This window comes from Portunus trituberculatus, chromosome 35 (assembly GCF_017591435.1).
Source record: "Portunus trituberculatus isolate SZX2019 chromosome 35, ASM1759143v1, whole genome shotgun sequence".
NCBI classification, from domain to species: Eukaryota; Metazoa; Arthropoda; class Malacostraca; order Decapoda; family Portunidae; genus Portunus; species Portunus trituberculatus.
The window spans coordinates 5,567,604-5,581,196 of NC_059289.1; the positions used below are offsets into that span (position 1 = coordinate 5,567,604).

Here is a 13,593-nt window from a genome sequence, read left to right on the forward strand (position 1 = left end):
ATAATTGGCAGATGGAAAGGGAGCATCTACAAGTTGGTGTGGCCGGAGCTGCTTGCTTATAGCTGCCTGTATTACGCCTGTAACTTGTCCTACAGGTTCGCACTGAATGAAGAGCAGAAAAGGTAAGTGAAAATATCATTCCATCATAAGTGCACCCAGTGTATCGTAATGGTTAGCTCATTTCACTCATGGGAGGTCCGGGGATGAATCGATGGACATTCTTCTCATAATTCTACCTCCGTTACCGGGAAGGGGCAAGATGGTGAGTGAAAATGTTCCATCATAAGAATATCCAGTGTAGCGTGTACCTGTCAGGTCTTGAGACGAATTACTGTAGATGGACTCTCCTCGTACTTCACTTGCTGCCGTCAAACAGCAGTCCTTAGATATCGGTTAGTAGCAAGGTGTTCTGTTCTGCGTCTTCTGACCTTCCTTATTATGTCTTCCGCCACAGCACAGCGAGATGGTTGGCGCATGGCACTCAGTGTTGCCACTCCTTGTGAATTTTCACAAGAGCTTGTGAATTTTGGTAAAACCTTGTGAACTTGTGAATTTTTTTGAGAAATTCGGAAATCTTGTGAATTTTGCTAATTTCCACAGTACAAATCAGACAGTCAAGACAGTAACATACTTTTACATCTACCACTACTACAATTAGTAATAATTACATCTTAATATTATATTAGAAGTAATCTATATCAAAGCTGGCAGTGCACTTTCCAATGCTGGTGAAAGAGGAAGATCTACTGTAGATCAACTACAAGATCAGTGGAGGGACTTGCTATACACAAGATCAGCCTTAGAAAAAATTAGTAAGCAAGCAAAAACATTTTGGAGTGAAATAAAAAAAAATAGTGAAAGATGGTAATGATATATGTAAATTTGGCCTCTTATCAAAATTCATGTGCAAAACAATCCATTTCAAGGCAAGACGTCCCGTGCTATAACTGGGAGCCGTCAAAATCACTAATTAATGACGTAAAAAGCGGGAAATGCTACCAGCGATACGTGAGTCGGCGGAAGGAGATGAGAGAAAAGATGAATCTAGCAACTCTACATTCAAGGAATGTTGACAGCGATGATGATGATGACCTCTCCATGCAATTTTTCCGTTAATAGCATCATCATCGATGAGTAAAACACTGATTTTGTATATTAATTAGGCAAATTAGCATCAAATACCTGAAGCTTGTGAATTTGTTTTCATTCTTGTGAAAAATCAAGTGTGTATCTAGTGATTTCCGAAAATCTCGAGTGGCAACACATTGGCACCCTTAAGATGCGTGAAGCCTGAGAATTCTGAGTGTTGCTTCTTGATGTATGAGTGACGTCATTCTTGGCTTATAAAGGTCTAAAGATTACCAGATGAGGTCACGTGTATAAGAAAAATGTTCAAGTTTATCTATCATTCTCTCTCTCTCTCTCTCTCTCTCTCTCTCTCTCTCTCTCTCTCTCTCTCTCTCTCTCTCTCTCTCTCTCTCTCTCTCTCTCTTCTGGGTAATCTACAACATTCTTTGTTGACACATCACTGGTGGACATCAAAGACCTGAAATTGCTTTTGTTGGTGGATTGGAGTGGTAGAAGCAGTGAGTTGTTAAGTGTTAGAATTTTCAAGTTTTTGAAGTGAGATCTCAGTGCTGGAACGCTGATTGCTGACCTGAACACTGACTGCAAAACGTAATGTGCAATGCTGGAAATAGCTAGACGTGTACAGTGCGCTACGTTAGTTAAGATTTAAGACGTGAAAAAGAGGCACGCCTGTGAGGCCTAAGCAGCCCGTCTTCACTGTTCCTTTACATGACGCTACATCTTATCAGTTCACTGAAGTCCACCTATCCTGTGATTTTTATTACTGAAATGGGTCGAATAAAGACGTAGTTTTCCAGACACACTGACCCTGTTCCATGAGCTGCTGGGTGCATAGTTTCAGTGCCTCTTCATGACGCGACGCAATGAAAACCTGTCATTTGTTTCTTGAGGTATTTCCTAGTCAGTAGCCGGTTCGTGGCCGTAAGGAAACTGACCAGAGCTGGTTTTAACTGGTGGAGTGCAGTATTCGTGACGTCAGTTTCTGCAGCGAGCGGAGCTGAGACGGAGGGATCAGCCGCGGGGAAGGTCATGCAATTAACATTCATGCCCGTGGTCAAGTCTGCTTGGGTTGGAAGCGAGGAAGAAAATCCTTGAAAACTCAATAGTCTCATGATATAAGACGTGTTTTATATTTGTTTTTTTTTTTTTTTTATCTCAGGATACGAGATAGCCACGTGCGACGAGGGTATGTCAGTGTAGGCCACCAGTCACCCCAGGGAGGCCTTAGGGGCATAAGATCGATGGCGCGTGATCCTCAACACCCTTGCCATTGACTCGCTCGCACAGATATTGATCATATAAGGGGAGGTGGAGGGAAGGCTTTCAGATACTCATTTCCCGGCCAGATTCTTTCCGGTCTTCTCCGTACCTTGTGGCGGCCAATCTTCTCCTGACCTTCGCTCCTTCCAAACCCTTTCTTCTCAGGTCGCTGCACGTGACAAACTATCGATCTAAGAGAACTGGCTGTTGCTGGTTCGCACTACCTCGCTGGCATGGCTCCGTCTCTGTTATTATGTGAATGAAATGATTGCGTCATCAATCTTATACTTCATCTTCCCCTGAATGAAAAGAAAACGTGCTGGACTTTTTCTTTCATTTACTTTCTATTCTTTGTATGTTTGCTGATTATTTCATGGTAAAATTATAAATAACATAATCAAAATATTTACTACCATTTAGTTACGTAAACGATTCGCTGATGGTGTTTTCTTAATATACATATAACCTTTCGCAAATCGCAAGATCGTGGTGATACATATTATTATTGTTGTTGTTGTTATTGTTTCTGCAATAAAAACATTTCTCCCACAGACTCTTCGAGAAGGTGTCCGTGTACTGCCAATACTTCAGTGACCTCATCCCACTGTCCTTCGTGCTCGGCTTCTATGTGTCCATCGTGGTGCAGCGGTGGTGGGAGCAGTACATGTCCCTCCCCTGGCCGGACTCCCTGGCACTCTTCGTATCCACCTCCATGCACGGCCTTGTAGGTGCTCGGTGCTCGCCCACAGTCATATCTGGAGATGTTTGTCGCGTTTATCTGTTATCTCATCACATTCTTGTGTTATTTCCATTGCGTATATATATTCTGATTATCAAAGAGTGCAATCCGGCTCTCTCTCTCTCTCTCTCTCTCTCTCTCTCTCTCTCTCTCTCTCTCTCTCTCTCTCTCTCTGATAAATTTATACATTACAGTACACACTTGTAAAGCATGTGATCAGTGTTGTAGTGCACGTCCTCCAATGAGTGCTGGGAAAAATGCCAGTCTGGGTTTATTTTCACGTTGCGGCGACAGGACTGCTTCCATTAGTAACGTTGGCTCCTTTGCTTGGGGGAGAATATAAATTTCAACCGAGTGCCTTGTCTATATCTAGTCAGCTCATGGCTTAATATCATTATCATTATTATTTTTTTTTATTATCATTATTACTTTCGCTCATTCTTTCAGTTAATTTAATATCTAGTGGCAATATCACTCAGGAAATCACTTTCCTTAGTGAATTTCATAATACTATGCCAGCGTTCTTTAAAAAACATCCATAAGCACGAAATGTAGAGAACTAGACTAGCAGACAAAGTGCACTGTATAATATAATAAAGTGCTGGAAGAAAGTTGACATTGTGCCAATATATAAACAGTGTTGCCAGGTGCAGGGTGATTATCTTGTTTTAGGGTAATTTGAGCACTAGCAGGATAACATTATTTCATTTCGGTAATATTATTTCATCACCGTAAAGATTATGGTAATGTTTCTTACATGTGCATACATATAAATGATCTTTAATAAATAGATTTTTAACAAACAGGGTAATTTTAAAGCAAACAGGGTTAAGGGTGTATTTATAGTAAAGTTCGCAACGATCTGGCAGCACTGTTTTATAAAGGAAGTAACAAAAAGACCCAAGGAATTACGGGCCAGTATTTTGTATCATACAGAGAGAGAGAGAGAGAGAGAGAGAGCATAGAATAGGGATGAAACTGAAAGTATTTGTGACATGGATGTTACTTGTTACAGGATGAGCGATCACGTTTGATGAGACGGACGGTGATGCGTTACGTGAACCTGACAGAGATCATCACCTTCATCATGATCAGCCCAGGCGTGAAGAAGCGGTTCCCAACCCTAGAACACCTGGTAGAAGCAGGTCATACTTCAGTGATGAAATGGATGAATGTAGCCTTTGAATAACTGTGATATGTTTACAAGTTAACATATGTACATACATTGCTCTCTCTCTCTCTCTCTCTCTCTCTCTCTCTCTCTCTCTCTCTCTCTCTCTCTCTCTCTCTCTCAAATGTTTGCTCATTGAAAATCCTTCCAGGTATCCTGACATCAAATGAACAGAAGATATTTGATGACCTAAACGCCAAGACTTCACACAGCAAGTACTGGATGCCGCTGGTGTGGGCAGGCAGCATCATTGCACGAGCCAGGAAAGAAGGCAGGATACGAGATGACTTTGCTGTCAAAACTATGTTAGATGAGATCAACAGGTTTCGTGGATTGTGTGGAGGTTTGCTAAGTTATGATTGGATTAGCATACCTCTTGTATATACTCAGGTAAAGATATTAGATGTCTGAATTATCTTTCAGAGGTGGAGATTGAATGGATGATAGAGATTCATGCACTTTTATTTCAAGCTTTCATTCTATCATTGCTAATGCAATGTTGTGTAAATGAGGGATGCATTTTCTATCTAAGAAATGGTGGATGTCCATTGATGAAGCCATTCATTAAAGGAAGCATCTTATTTTCAGGAGAAATAGACAGGAAATGTGTGTACCATCCTTTCACATTCTCTTTATAATATTCATTGTTTAAATCCTATATTTGACTGTGTGGCTTTAAATAAACATAATTAAATAGTTATAGAAAAAAAGAAGGTATTTAGTAGTGAGTTTGTTCACATGGAACTTTATATTAACTCTTAGACAGTGTTTCTTTTAATGTTTTAGGTTGTGACTCTGGCAGTGTACTCCTTCTTCATTGCTGCAATCATGGGACGACAATTTTTGGATCCAGCTCAGAAGATTCCAAATCATGAAGTGGATTTTTATGTTCCTGTGTTTACACTCCTGCAATTTTTTTTCTATATGGGTTGGTTGAAAGTGGCTGAGTCTCTTGTGAATCCCTTTGGCGAAGATGACGATGACTTTGAGATCAACTGGCTGGTAGATAGAAATTTGCAGGTCAGTGTTGCATTATTCTCCCATAGATGACTGTAGAATTAGACAATCTTTTATTTATATAGGCTCATTCCTGATCTCAATCAAGAAGTTTGGGGATAGCTTGAAGAGACTATAGAGTAGTGAATGATATTAAAGCAGATCTGTTATTTTGTATGTCCTGTAGGCATGACGCAATCCTGGAAAGGAGTTGATGAATGTCAGGAAGTTGTTATAAGAAATGTCTTATTATCATTCTATCTGATATCTTTCTGGGAACTTCCAATAAGTGGGCCTCTTTTTGTTCTTTTTATCATAATTATTCGTACCCTTGGCTAGTGACCCTCTTTTATGAAAAAAATATATATATTTTATTTGTCTTAGAAATTTAGATAGTAATTATATTTGCAGGTTTCTTATCTTATAGTAGATGAGATGCACAGTGAACATCCAGAACTGATCCAAGACATGTACTGGGATGAGGTGTTTCCCCAAGAATTGCCATACACTATTGCAGCTGAACAGTTCAGGCGGGAACCACCTCAAGGTTCTACAGCAAATATTGAAGTGTCAGAGCAAGACCAAGAGTTTCTACCTATGGTTGAGGAAGAAGAAGACGAAGGAATTCATGATTCTATTTCTGGAATCAATGATGTAAGTGTAAACACCAGTATAAATTTGAAAGATCATATATGTGAGTACATTACTTACATACCAGAGCTGGGCACTTCCTCTCCTCCGTACCTGCGGACCACCAAACGAGGTGCGGAGGTCCGAAGTGCGGAAAAATTTTCAAAAGTGCGGAAGTAACAGGTACTAAAAGGCGAAATTTTAAGTCCGTACCTCCACACCTGAGACAGGTACGGAAAGGCGAAATTTTAAGTCCGTGCTTCCGCACCTGAGATTTTCAAGGATAAGAAAAGATAAATAAAATAAAAAGGACAAACAGTCCGCACTCCATAGCAGTACTTTCAGCCGTTTTTGGCAGTCTGTGCTACCAGGCATATATATATATATATATATATATATATATATATATATATATATATATATATATATATATATATATATATATATATTATTAGGACACTGTCCGGATTAACCAAAATCCGGATAAATGAGGTCCAGATAAACGAAGGTTAAGTGTATATGTGTGTGTGTGTATATATATATATATATATATATATATATATATATATATATATATATATATATATATACTTGACCTTAGTCTATCTGGACCTCGTTTATCTAGATTTCGGTTAATCCGGACAGTGTCCTAATAATAATTTAATAATTTGAGTCCAGACGGCCAACAAATGAATTCCAACAATGCACGCCTCGCACACTCCCAGAAATGGCCAATAACTGGCTGGCAGCTCCACTGCGGCAGGCGGTTGTAAACAAGTCCAGCTGACACTAGTGAACACTGTGTATTGTCCGCTATCAGTGAGCAAGTTTGTGCATTTTTCAGTATCTTAGAACTCTTAATTATGTCTTCCAAGGGTGTTAGGCGTAAATGAATGACCCTAACTGTGACATATAAACTGGAATTAAGAAAATTAGAGAAAGGAGCTAGAGTTTCGAGTGTTTGTGAGGAGTATGGTGTGGCCAAGCAAACTCTTTCGGACATTAGTAATTCAAAAGATAAGCTGCTAGAATATTCTGCCAAATATTGTGTGGATGCATCATCAAGTAAAAGTGGTAAAGGTGCACCAAGGTAAGGAGTGGATAAAATGCTGCATTAAATACCTCCAAGCTCCTGGTAGGACTCCTAGGTCAAGGAGACGGTCTTTTCCTCCATGTTGTGCAGGGAACTGACACTCTGCAGTAAGTAGGAATAACAGCGTACTTTTACAAATACTGTAGTTTATTATCATAGATTTATATATATATATATATATATATATATATATATATATATATATATATATATATATATATATATATATATATATATATATATATATATATATATATATACAAAAGCTAAGAATATGATAATTAAAATAATTGAAATATTTAAAAACAAAATCATATATAAAATTTCGCGCCTAAACAGCTGTTCAAAGGAAAAACTTGTCACTAGGGAGCAGCACGGAGCAGTCAACTATGATTGCATCGTTATGAAACGATTATGTTTTTAGCTTTTGTATCAATAAAATAGTCTATAGTAATAAACTACGGTATTTCTGTAGGTTCGTTGTTCCTACTTACTACAGAGTGTCAGTCCCCTGCACAACATGGCGGAGGAAGAGACCGTCTCCGTGAACCAGGCCCGGAGGAGTCAAATCTGGCCGCCTTGCGTCCCTTGCCTATGAAATATTCACATTACCCTTGAACATATTGCTTTTGGGAGTATGTGCAGCCCCCATGAGAAGCAGAATTGTAGGTGGATGGATACTTACCATTAGAGTTTTAAAAGTAAATATTCGTCTGATATAGCGGTGAAACAGGAGAGTACAGAAAAAAAAAAAAAATATATATATATTTTTTTTCTTTCGTTTTTTCCTGTACTCTCCTGTTTCACCGCTATATCAGACGAATATATATATATATATATATATATATATATATATATATATATATATATATATATATATATATATATATATATAAACTGCTCGCTTGTTTATGTTGAAATGACTGAAGGTGGTGGTGTTTTCAATCCTTTTTTTTTTTTTTTTTTTTTTTTTTTACTATTTGTTTTAATGTAGGTAAAACTTAATTTACAACCCACTAAACTAGTGATTCTGAGCAACATTGGACCAGGCTAAAATAGTTAAAGGAAGTTGACTTATTTGCAAGGTAAACCGATAGTACATTATTTTTGGATGAAATTATAGAGGTCGACTTATGTGCCAGATCGACTTATAAGCCGCAATATGCAGTACTGTTAGGTTAGTTCTAGTATTAGATTAACTTAGATTAAGTTTATTTAGGTTTAGTTCATCAAAGAAACCAAAATGGACAAAATTTCGTTTCCTTAAAAACTCTAATGAGACAAACGACCATATTTGACAAACGAAAGACCCATTTGTGTTATCTGGACATTTTCATTATCTGGACCAGTATATATATATATATATATATATATATATATATATATATATATATATATATATATATATATATATATATATTTATTTATTTATTTATTTATTTATTTAATTATTTCTATGGAGCTCTGACGTATTATTGCCTTGTATTTTGTTTTATTTTTAGAGGTGCGGACTAGATTTTTCATGCGTACTTTAATAGTTTTGGGTACAGTACCGGAGGTGCGGAAGTGCGGTACCAGACTCAGGGTAAAAATTTTAGGTGCGGAAGTACAGGTGCGGACTATCTGCGTTTCAAGGTTTGGAGGACCGGTACCGGACTACCCGATATCAAGTAATGTGCCCAGCTCTGCTACATATATAGCATGTATTCCATATAAGGTGAAGTTTAGGATAGATTTAATTGTGCAACATGCAAGGCTGCCCTGAGAGTTATTGTGCCATCAAGTTTTTTTTATTTTTTTTTATTTCATACATTTTGTTCAATAGAAATGACATATAGGGAAGTTCTTGTTTTTGAGATTGATCTTGCATACGAAGGACTGAAACTTTTGTCACTATTTTTCCTGGATATGAATTGCTGTATAACGCTTTTTTATGTATTTTTAGGACATGGAGAAAGGAGGCACAAGAGCTATTGATATTATGAAAAAGCCAAGGAGTGCAAGGTCATCCATATCAGGGATGGCATCGTCCCAACCCCTGTCATCCCGCAAGCCTTCAATGTTATCAATGTTGTTTAACAGACTAACATCCAACAGCCAAGAAAATGTTCGACGCCAAGGCCTCAAGCCTAATAGTAAGTCAGATAGCCTAAACTTGAGTCTCTTTGTTACTAGACAGGAATTCAACAATATCTTATGTAATGTTTGTTGTGTGTCAGTAATCTGCCATATTAATTATATATATATATATATATATATATATATATATATATATATATATATATATATATATATATATATATATATATATTTTTTTTTTTTTTTTTTTTTTACAACCTTTTCATTATTAGGTACTGTAAATTATATAACTTCTTGGATGTGGTTCTGCACATTGATATTTTTCATTACATTAACTGGAAGTGGACACATTGATGATGTAGAAAGATAAGCTGTTGAATATTTACCTACATAAAGAGACCACTCTATTTCAGTGAGCAGCGCATCAGTTCGTCATGGAAGGCGGCCTCGGAGCCTCAAGAGATCTGGATCCCGAGTGTCATCAGCATCTCAGGTCGCTCATCTAAGTTCATTTTCTTTTGAATATCAGACGTTCAAACTGAGCTTGAAGCAAATTATTAATATGTATGGAATCATTTCTATGTGTGTCACCTGGCTGCTTATGTGTATCAGACATCAGAGATATTCTTAGCAGGAATTAGATTTGTTATTTCAGTCACTGTCATTTTTTCAAGTCATGGATTCATACTTTTCCTTTTTATATTTTATTAAAACTATCTTCTCATTTGAAAGTAATTCATATAACAAATTTTATGTTTGCTCTATAATTCTGTTAATTGTGACTCCTGAAATACAAAGATAACTATGGCGTAGGGTTGCTCTCTAGTGGGGTTTGTATTCAGATCCTCAACTTATTAGTTTGTTGTTGCTCTTCTTTTTCATCATTATCTTCATGGAGTTATATTCTCTCTTGCAGGATAGCGCCATATTCCGCATGTCAGGACTGTCACTCAACACACATGGTGGGGAAGATATCACAAGTCCTCGCTCAAAGACGAGACACAATTCCTGTGGTGATGATGATGAGCATATTGTTATCAAGATCAAACGAAGAGATAATGATGGTAAGACTATTATGTTACATTTAATGTATCATCCATGTTGTACTTCTTTCTTATGCCATCTTATGTATGTTGAAAATGCTTACATACGATATCTTAGTGTATGTAAACCAAACTGGCATCCCATTTTGAAAGGAAATACATTATGTTTCACTGCAGGAATGAAAAGCTAGTTAATTAAACTGCAAGGAGTATTCCTAACACTTTTTAATGCACTACTGCCACCACCTCTAGATATAACAAGTTGCTGTCTGTATTTCAGGACATGTCATAACGTCACACACACCTGATGATTTTGACAGTACAAGTGATTCTGGCAAAGCACTACTAATTGGAAAACAGAAAAGACCAGGAGCTTCTTCCATATTTAGAGAAGTAAGTTTTGTGATCTTTGCCAATAGGAAATTAAACAGTAAACTCTTTTAAAAGCTATTATGTAAGGTACTGTAAATTAATTGCATTGTTCTGTTATTTAACCAGTTTTTTTCAGTAAACTTAAAATAGTACTATTATTTTAAAGTGTGAGAAATGAGTAAAGGGAATGAAAGAGAACATAAATTATGAATAACTTAGTTTATTTTCTGCATGTACTGAAGATGGGAAATACATTAATACTCACTGATATCCTAAGAATACACACACCATCAGTTCACCAGTAACTTTCTTGCACTACCATTGCACTCAGATGTTTTTCATGATGTCATATTGATTTAGATCCCTTTCTTCTGATTTACATATTTCCTTTTATGATCTTTGTTATCAGAATGTGTATCATGTTCTCTTTTTTTTTTTTTTCTAAATCCATGCATGAATGTTGCTTATATAAAGAAGACGTGCATTAACCCTTGACAATGTCTGATATGTACAGGGAACGGAAGAAGAGCCTTTCATCAACAGTGAAAAAGTGAAAGGGCTTCCCGACAATAAGAGTCTTGGCAGCAGTGCTTCAATTCGCACATCCATTTTTCATGGCGATGGACCAGAAATAGATAATGGTGAAGAAGAAAAGAGAGGTAATAACAGTGTAACTTCAAACTTTGGCAATTATGCACTCTGTCAACAATGCAGTTGCAGACAAAATTTGATTTTGTACATACCAAACTTTTTTTTCAAAATTGATTAATTATATTTAAGTATTTTCATATATATATATATATATATATATATATATATATATATATATATATATATATATATATATATATATATATATATATAGTATACTTACAATGAAGCATACCTGTGACACCAGACATTTGATTTATGGAGTCTGGTATAATCATGATTAATTTATCTGAAAGATGATGCTGTGTACATAATCATTTACTTTTCATTCACACTGCACTCTATGGTTTAAGTGGCTCTTGCTAAAAGCTTAAGTAAAAAAGCATTAGTCATTTGTTTACTTCAGACATATATTTGCCCAAATAATCATTTGTAGTTTGTTTTCTGTCTAATAGATTAACTTGAAACTTCAAAAGTCTCACCACTGATACAGTGGTGATTAAGCAAATAAATGAATTAATGGAAGAGTAAAATCTAATTATCTTTTTAGCAAGCTTTTATCAATGGGTTGCACTTTTTTTTCACTTGTAAGTACAAACAGTCTATGGTATGCACTACTTTTGAGTTGATTAATACAGACAAGTCTTGCTGGCAGAGAACATGTACACAAAACACACAGAAGACAGTATGAAGATTAAATTGATTATCATTATCTATTTATTATTATTATTTATTTATTTATTTATTTTTTTTTTTCAATTTTTTTTTTTTTTTTGGTCTTATATGTGGGATACCCTATATAGACCATACACAAACTCCAGCCAAGCAAACTTCACAGATTCATTTCAGAAATGCATATCCTCCATACTCCAAGACTTGTGTGTATTCCTTCTTTCCTTTACAGTTGATTTTAAATGGAAGCATGATTTCTTATATTAGTTTTATTTTGTTCTTGTTTTTAGAGCTTCTTACACAAAAACAAGGAAGAAGTATGACTAATATGAATCTTAAAGGATTATCAAAGACCATTAGTGTTCCAAGCAGATCCCAGCAAGAACAGCCAAGCTCATCATTATCCTTTCATAGACTCAGGTAATGTATTTTTTCTGGTAATGTACTGTAGCATTGACTTTGGTACTGTAAGCTACTGTTGTTGTTGCACATTAGATTTGACTTTTTTGCATCACAATTGTTTTATTAGGTTCACATTCCCTTGTGGCCTTCAGATGTCTATGGTGAGTAAGTAACTAGCAGTGTTGCTCCACATGAGTGAATGGAAGTGCTTGTGAATACGCATTAAATGATTTATTTGATATATGTATTTCATTCTTTATTATACTTTTTCTTATATATACATATGAATTGTATTTTTTATTCATAGTTATAACTTTTTTAACAGTAGTGAAACCATAGAAAAGAGAGTATCACAGTCTGAGCAACTTTTATCGGAAGACGACTCCTTCTTGCCTGACCTGCAAAGACAAGATGAAACCAGCACCAGTGAACCAGTTTCACCTTCACACAAATCTCCAGTACTGCAGTCCATGGCATCAAAAAGCTTAGCTGCCTTTGATGCTCCTGTGGAAAAAGACAAAAAGTCCAGCACTCATCCTACTACCTCACCTTTTGAAGCAGATGAATCCATGCTGTATAAACCTTTCAGTGGAGACTTAAGTGTGTGCCTTGAAGAGGCCAGTCCCAAGGCCAGTAGTTCTGAAGGGAAATTTTCATACATGAAACCTGAGCCTGGTTCAGTTTTTCAAAGTAGTCCTGACCAGCAAGTAGTACCTAAAGACACATTGGAAACAATCATTGAGGGTCCTTTAGAAAGCATAGCTGAAGTTGAACATGTAGAAGAAAGAGAAAGCTACAAATGTGATACTAGTAAGTTATAATGGTTGTTAATAAGTAATATATCTAAATATTAGAGTTTCAAAATTAAAATACATATTGTAAAGGTAGGTTTTACAGTCACAAAATATAACACAAAAGCACAAATTTTCCATTTTCATATATTTTAATTTAAGTAGATTTATTCCAAGATAATAAATTAAAATTATTCATTACTATGTGATAGTAATTACAGTATCAGATACTGGCCTGTATTTGTTTGCATAACTTTTTGTATTTTATGTAAATATGATTTGTTTTGTTTCCAGTAATGAAGTAAAATGTAATTTTTTGTATTTTGTAGTTGTACTGTTTGGAAACATACATACCATTGTTATGTTGATTATGATTCCCTCCTTAATAAGGCTCATTGAACTTTTAGTCATACGTTATCTATTCCCTGGAGGTATAGTGCAAGAACTTGTTTTTTCACTTGTTTCATTCTTGAGTTATTATAAAAATATTGTTCAATATCATATGCTTGTGATATGAGTGTGTTCAAGTGTGCCTTGTTTCTGCCATGCCTGTGGTACCAGATATCAGCCTGTCATATATGACAGGCTGATATGACAGACATGTT

At 36.0% G+C, this 13,593-nt stretch overlaps 1 protein-coding gene across 10 annotated transcripts in view; it reads left to right on the plus strand.

The window, feature by feature from the left end:
- The window catches only part of LOC123512927 (bestrophin-3-like), a 32,828-nt gene extending 19,478 nt beyond the window's left edge, over positions 1–13,350 (plus strand). For 8 of the 10 annotated variants that reach the window (XM_045269604.1, XM_045269601.1, XM_045269602.1 and 5 more), the window contains 13 exons: positions 12–122; positions 2,902–3,073; positions 4,104–4,233; positions 4,411–4,649; positions 5,046–5,279; positions 5,667–5,909; positions 8,924–9,113; positions 9,471–9,550; positions 9,974–10,121; positions 10,381–10,493; positions 10,987–11,131; positions 12,086–12,215; positions 12,523–13,350. In XM_045269604.1, coding sequence (XP_045125539.1) covers positions 12–122; positions 2,902–3,073; positions 4,104–4,233; positions 4,411–4,649; positions 5,046–5,279; positions 5,667–5,909; positions 8,924–9,113; positions 9,471–9,550; positions 9,974–10,121; positions 10,381–10,493; positions 10,987–11,131; positions 12,086–12,215; positions 12,523–13,018 — 2,431 coding nt within the window. In that variant the 3' untranslated portion in view covers positions 13,019–13,350. The remainder of the gene's footprint in view (positions 1–11; positions 123–2,901; positions 3,074–4,103; positions 4,234–4,410; positions 4,650–5,045; positions 5,280–5,666; positions 5,910–8,923; positions 9,114–9,470; positions 9,551–9,973; positions 10,122–10,380; positions 10,494–10,986; positions 11,132–12,085; positions 12,216–12,522) is intronic. The other 2 variants (XM_045269607.1, XM_045269608.1) reach the window with 2 other exon arrangements.
- The last annotated feature ends 243 nt before the right edge of the window (positions 13,351–13,593 follow it).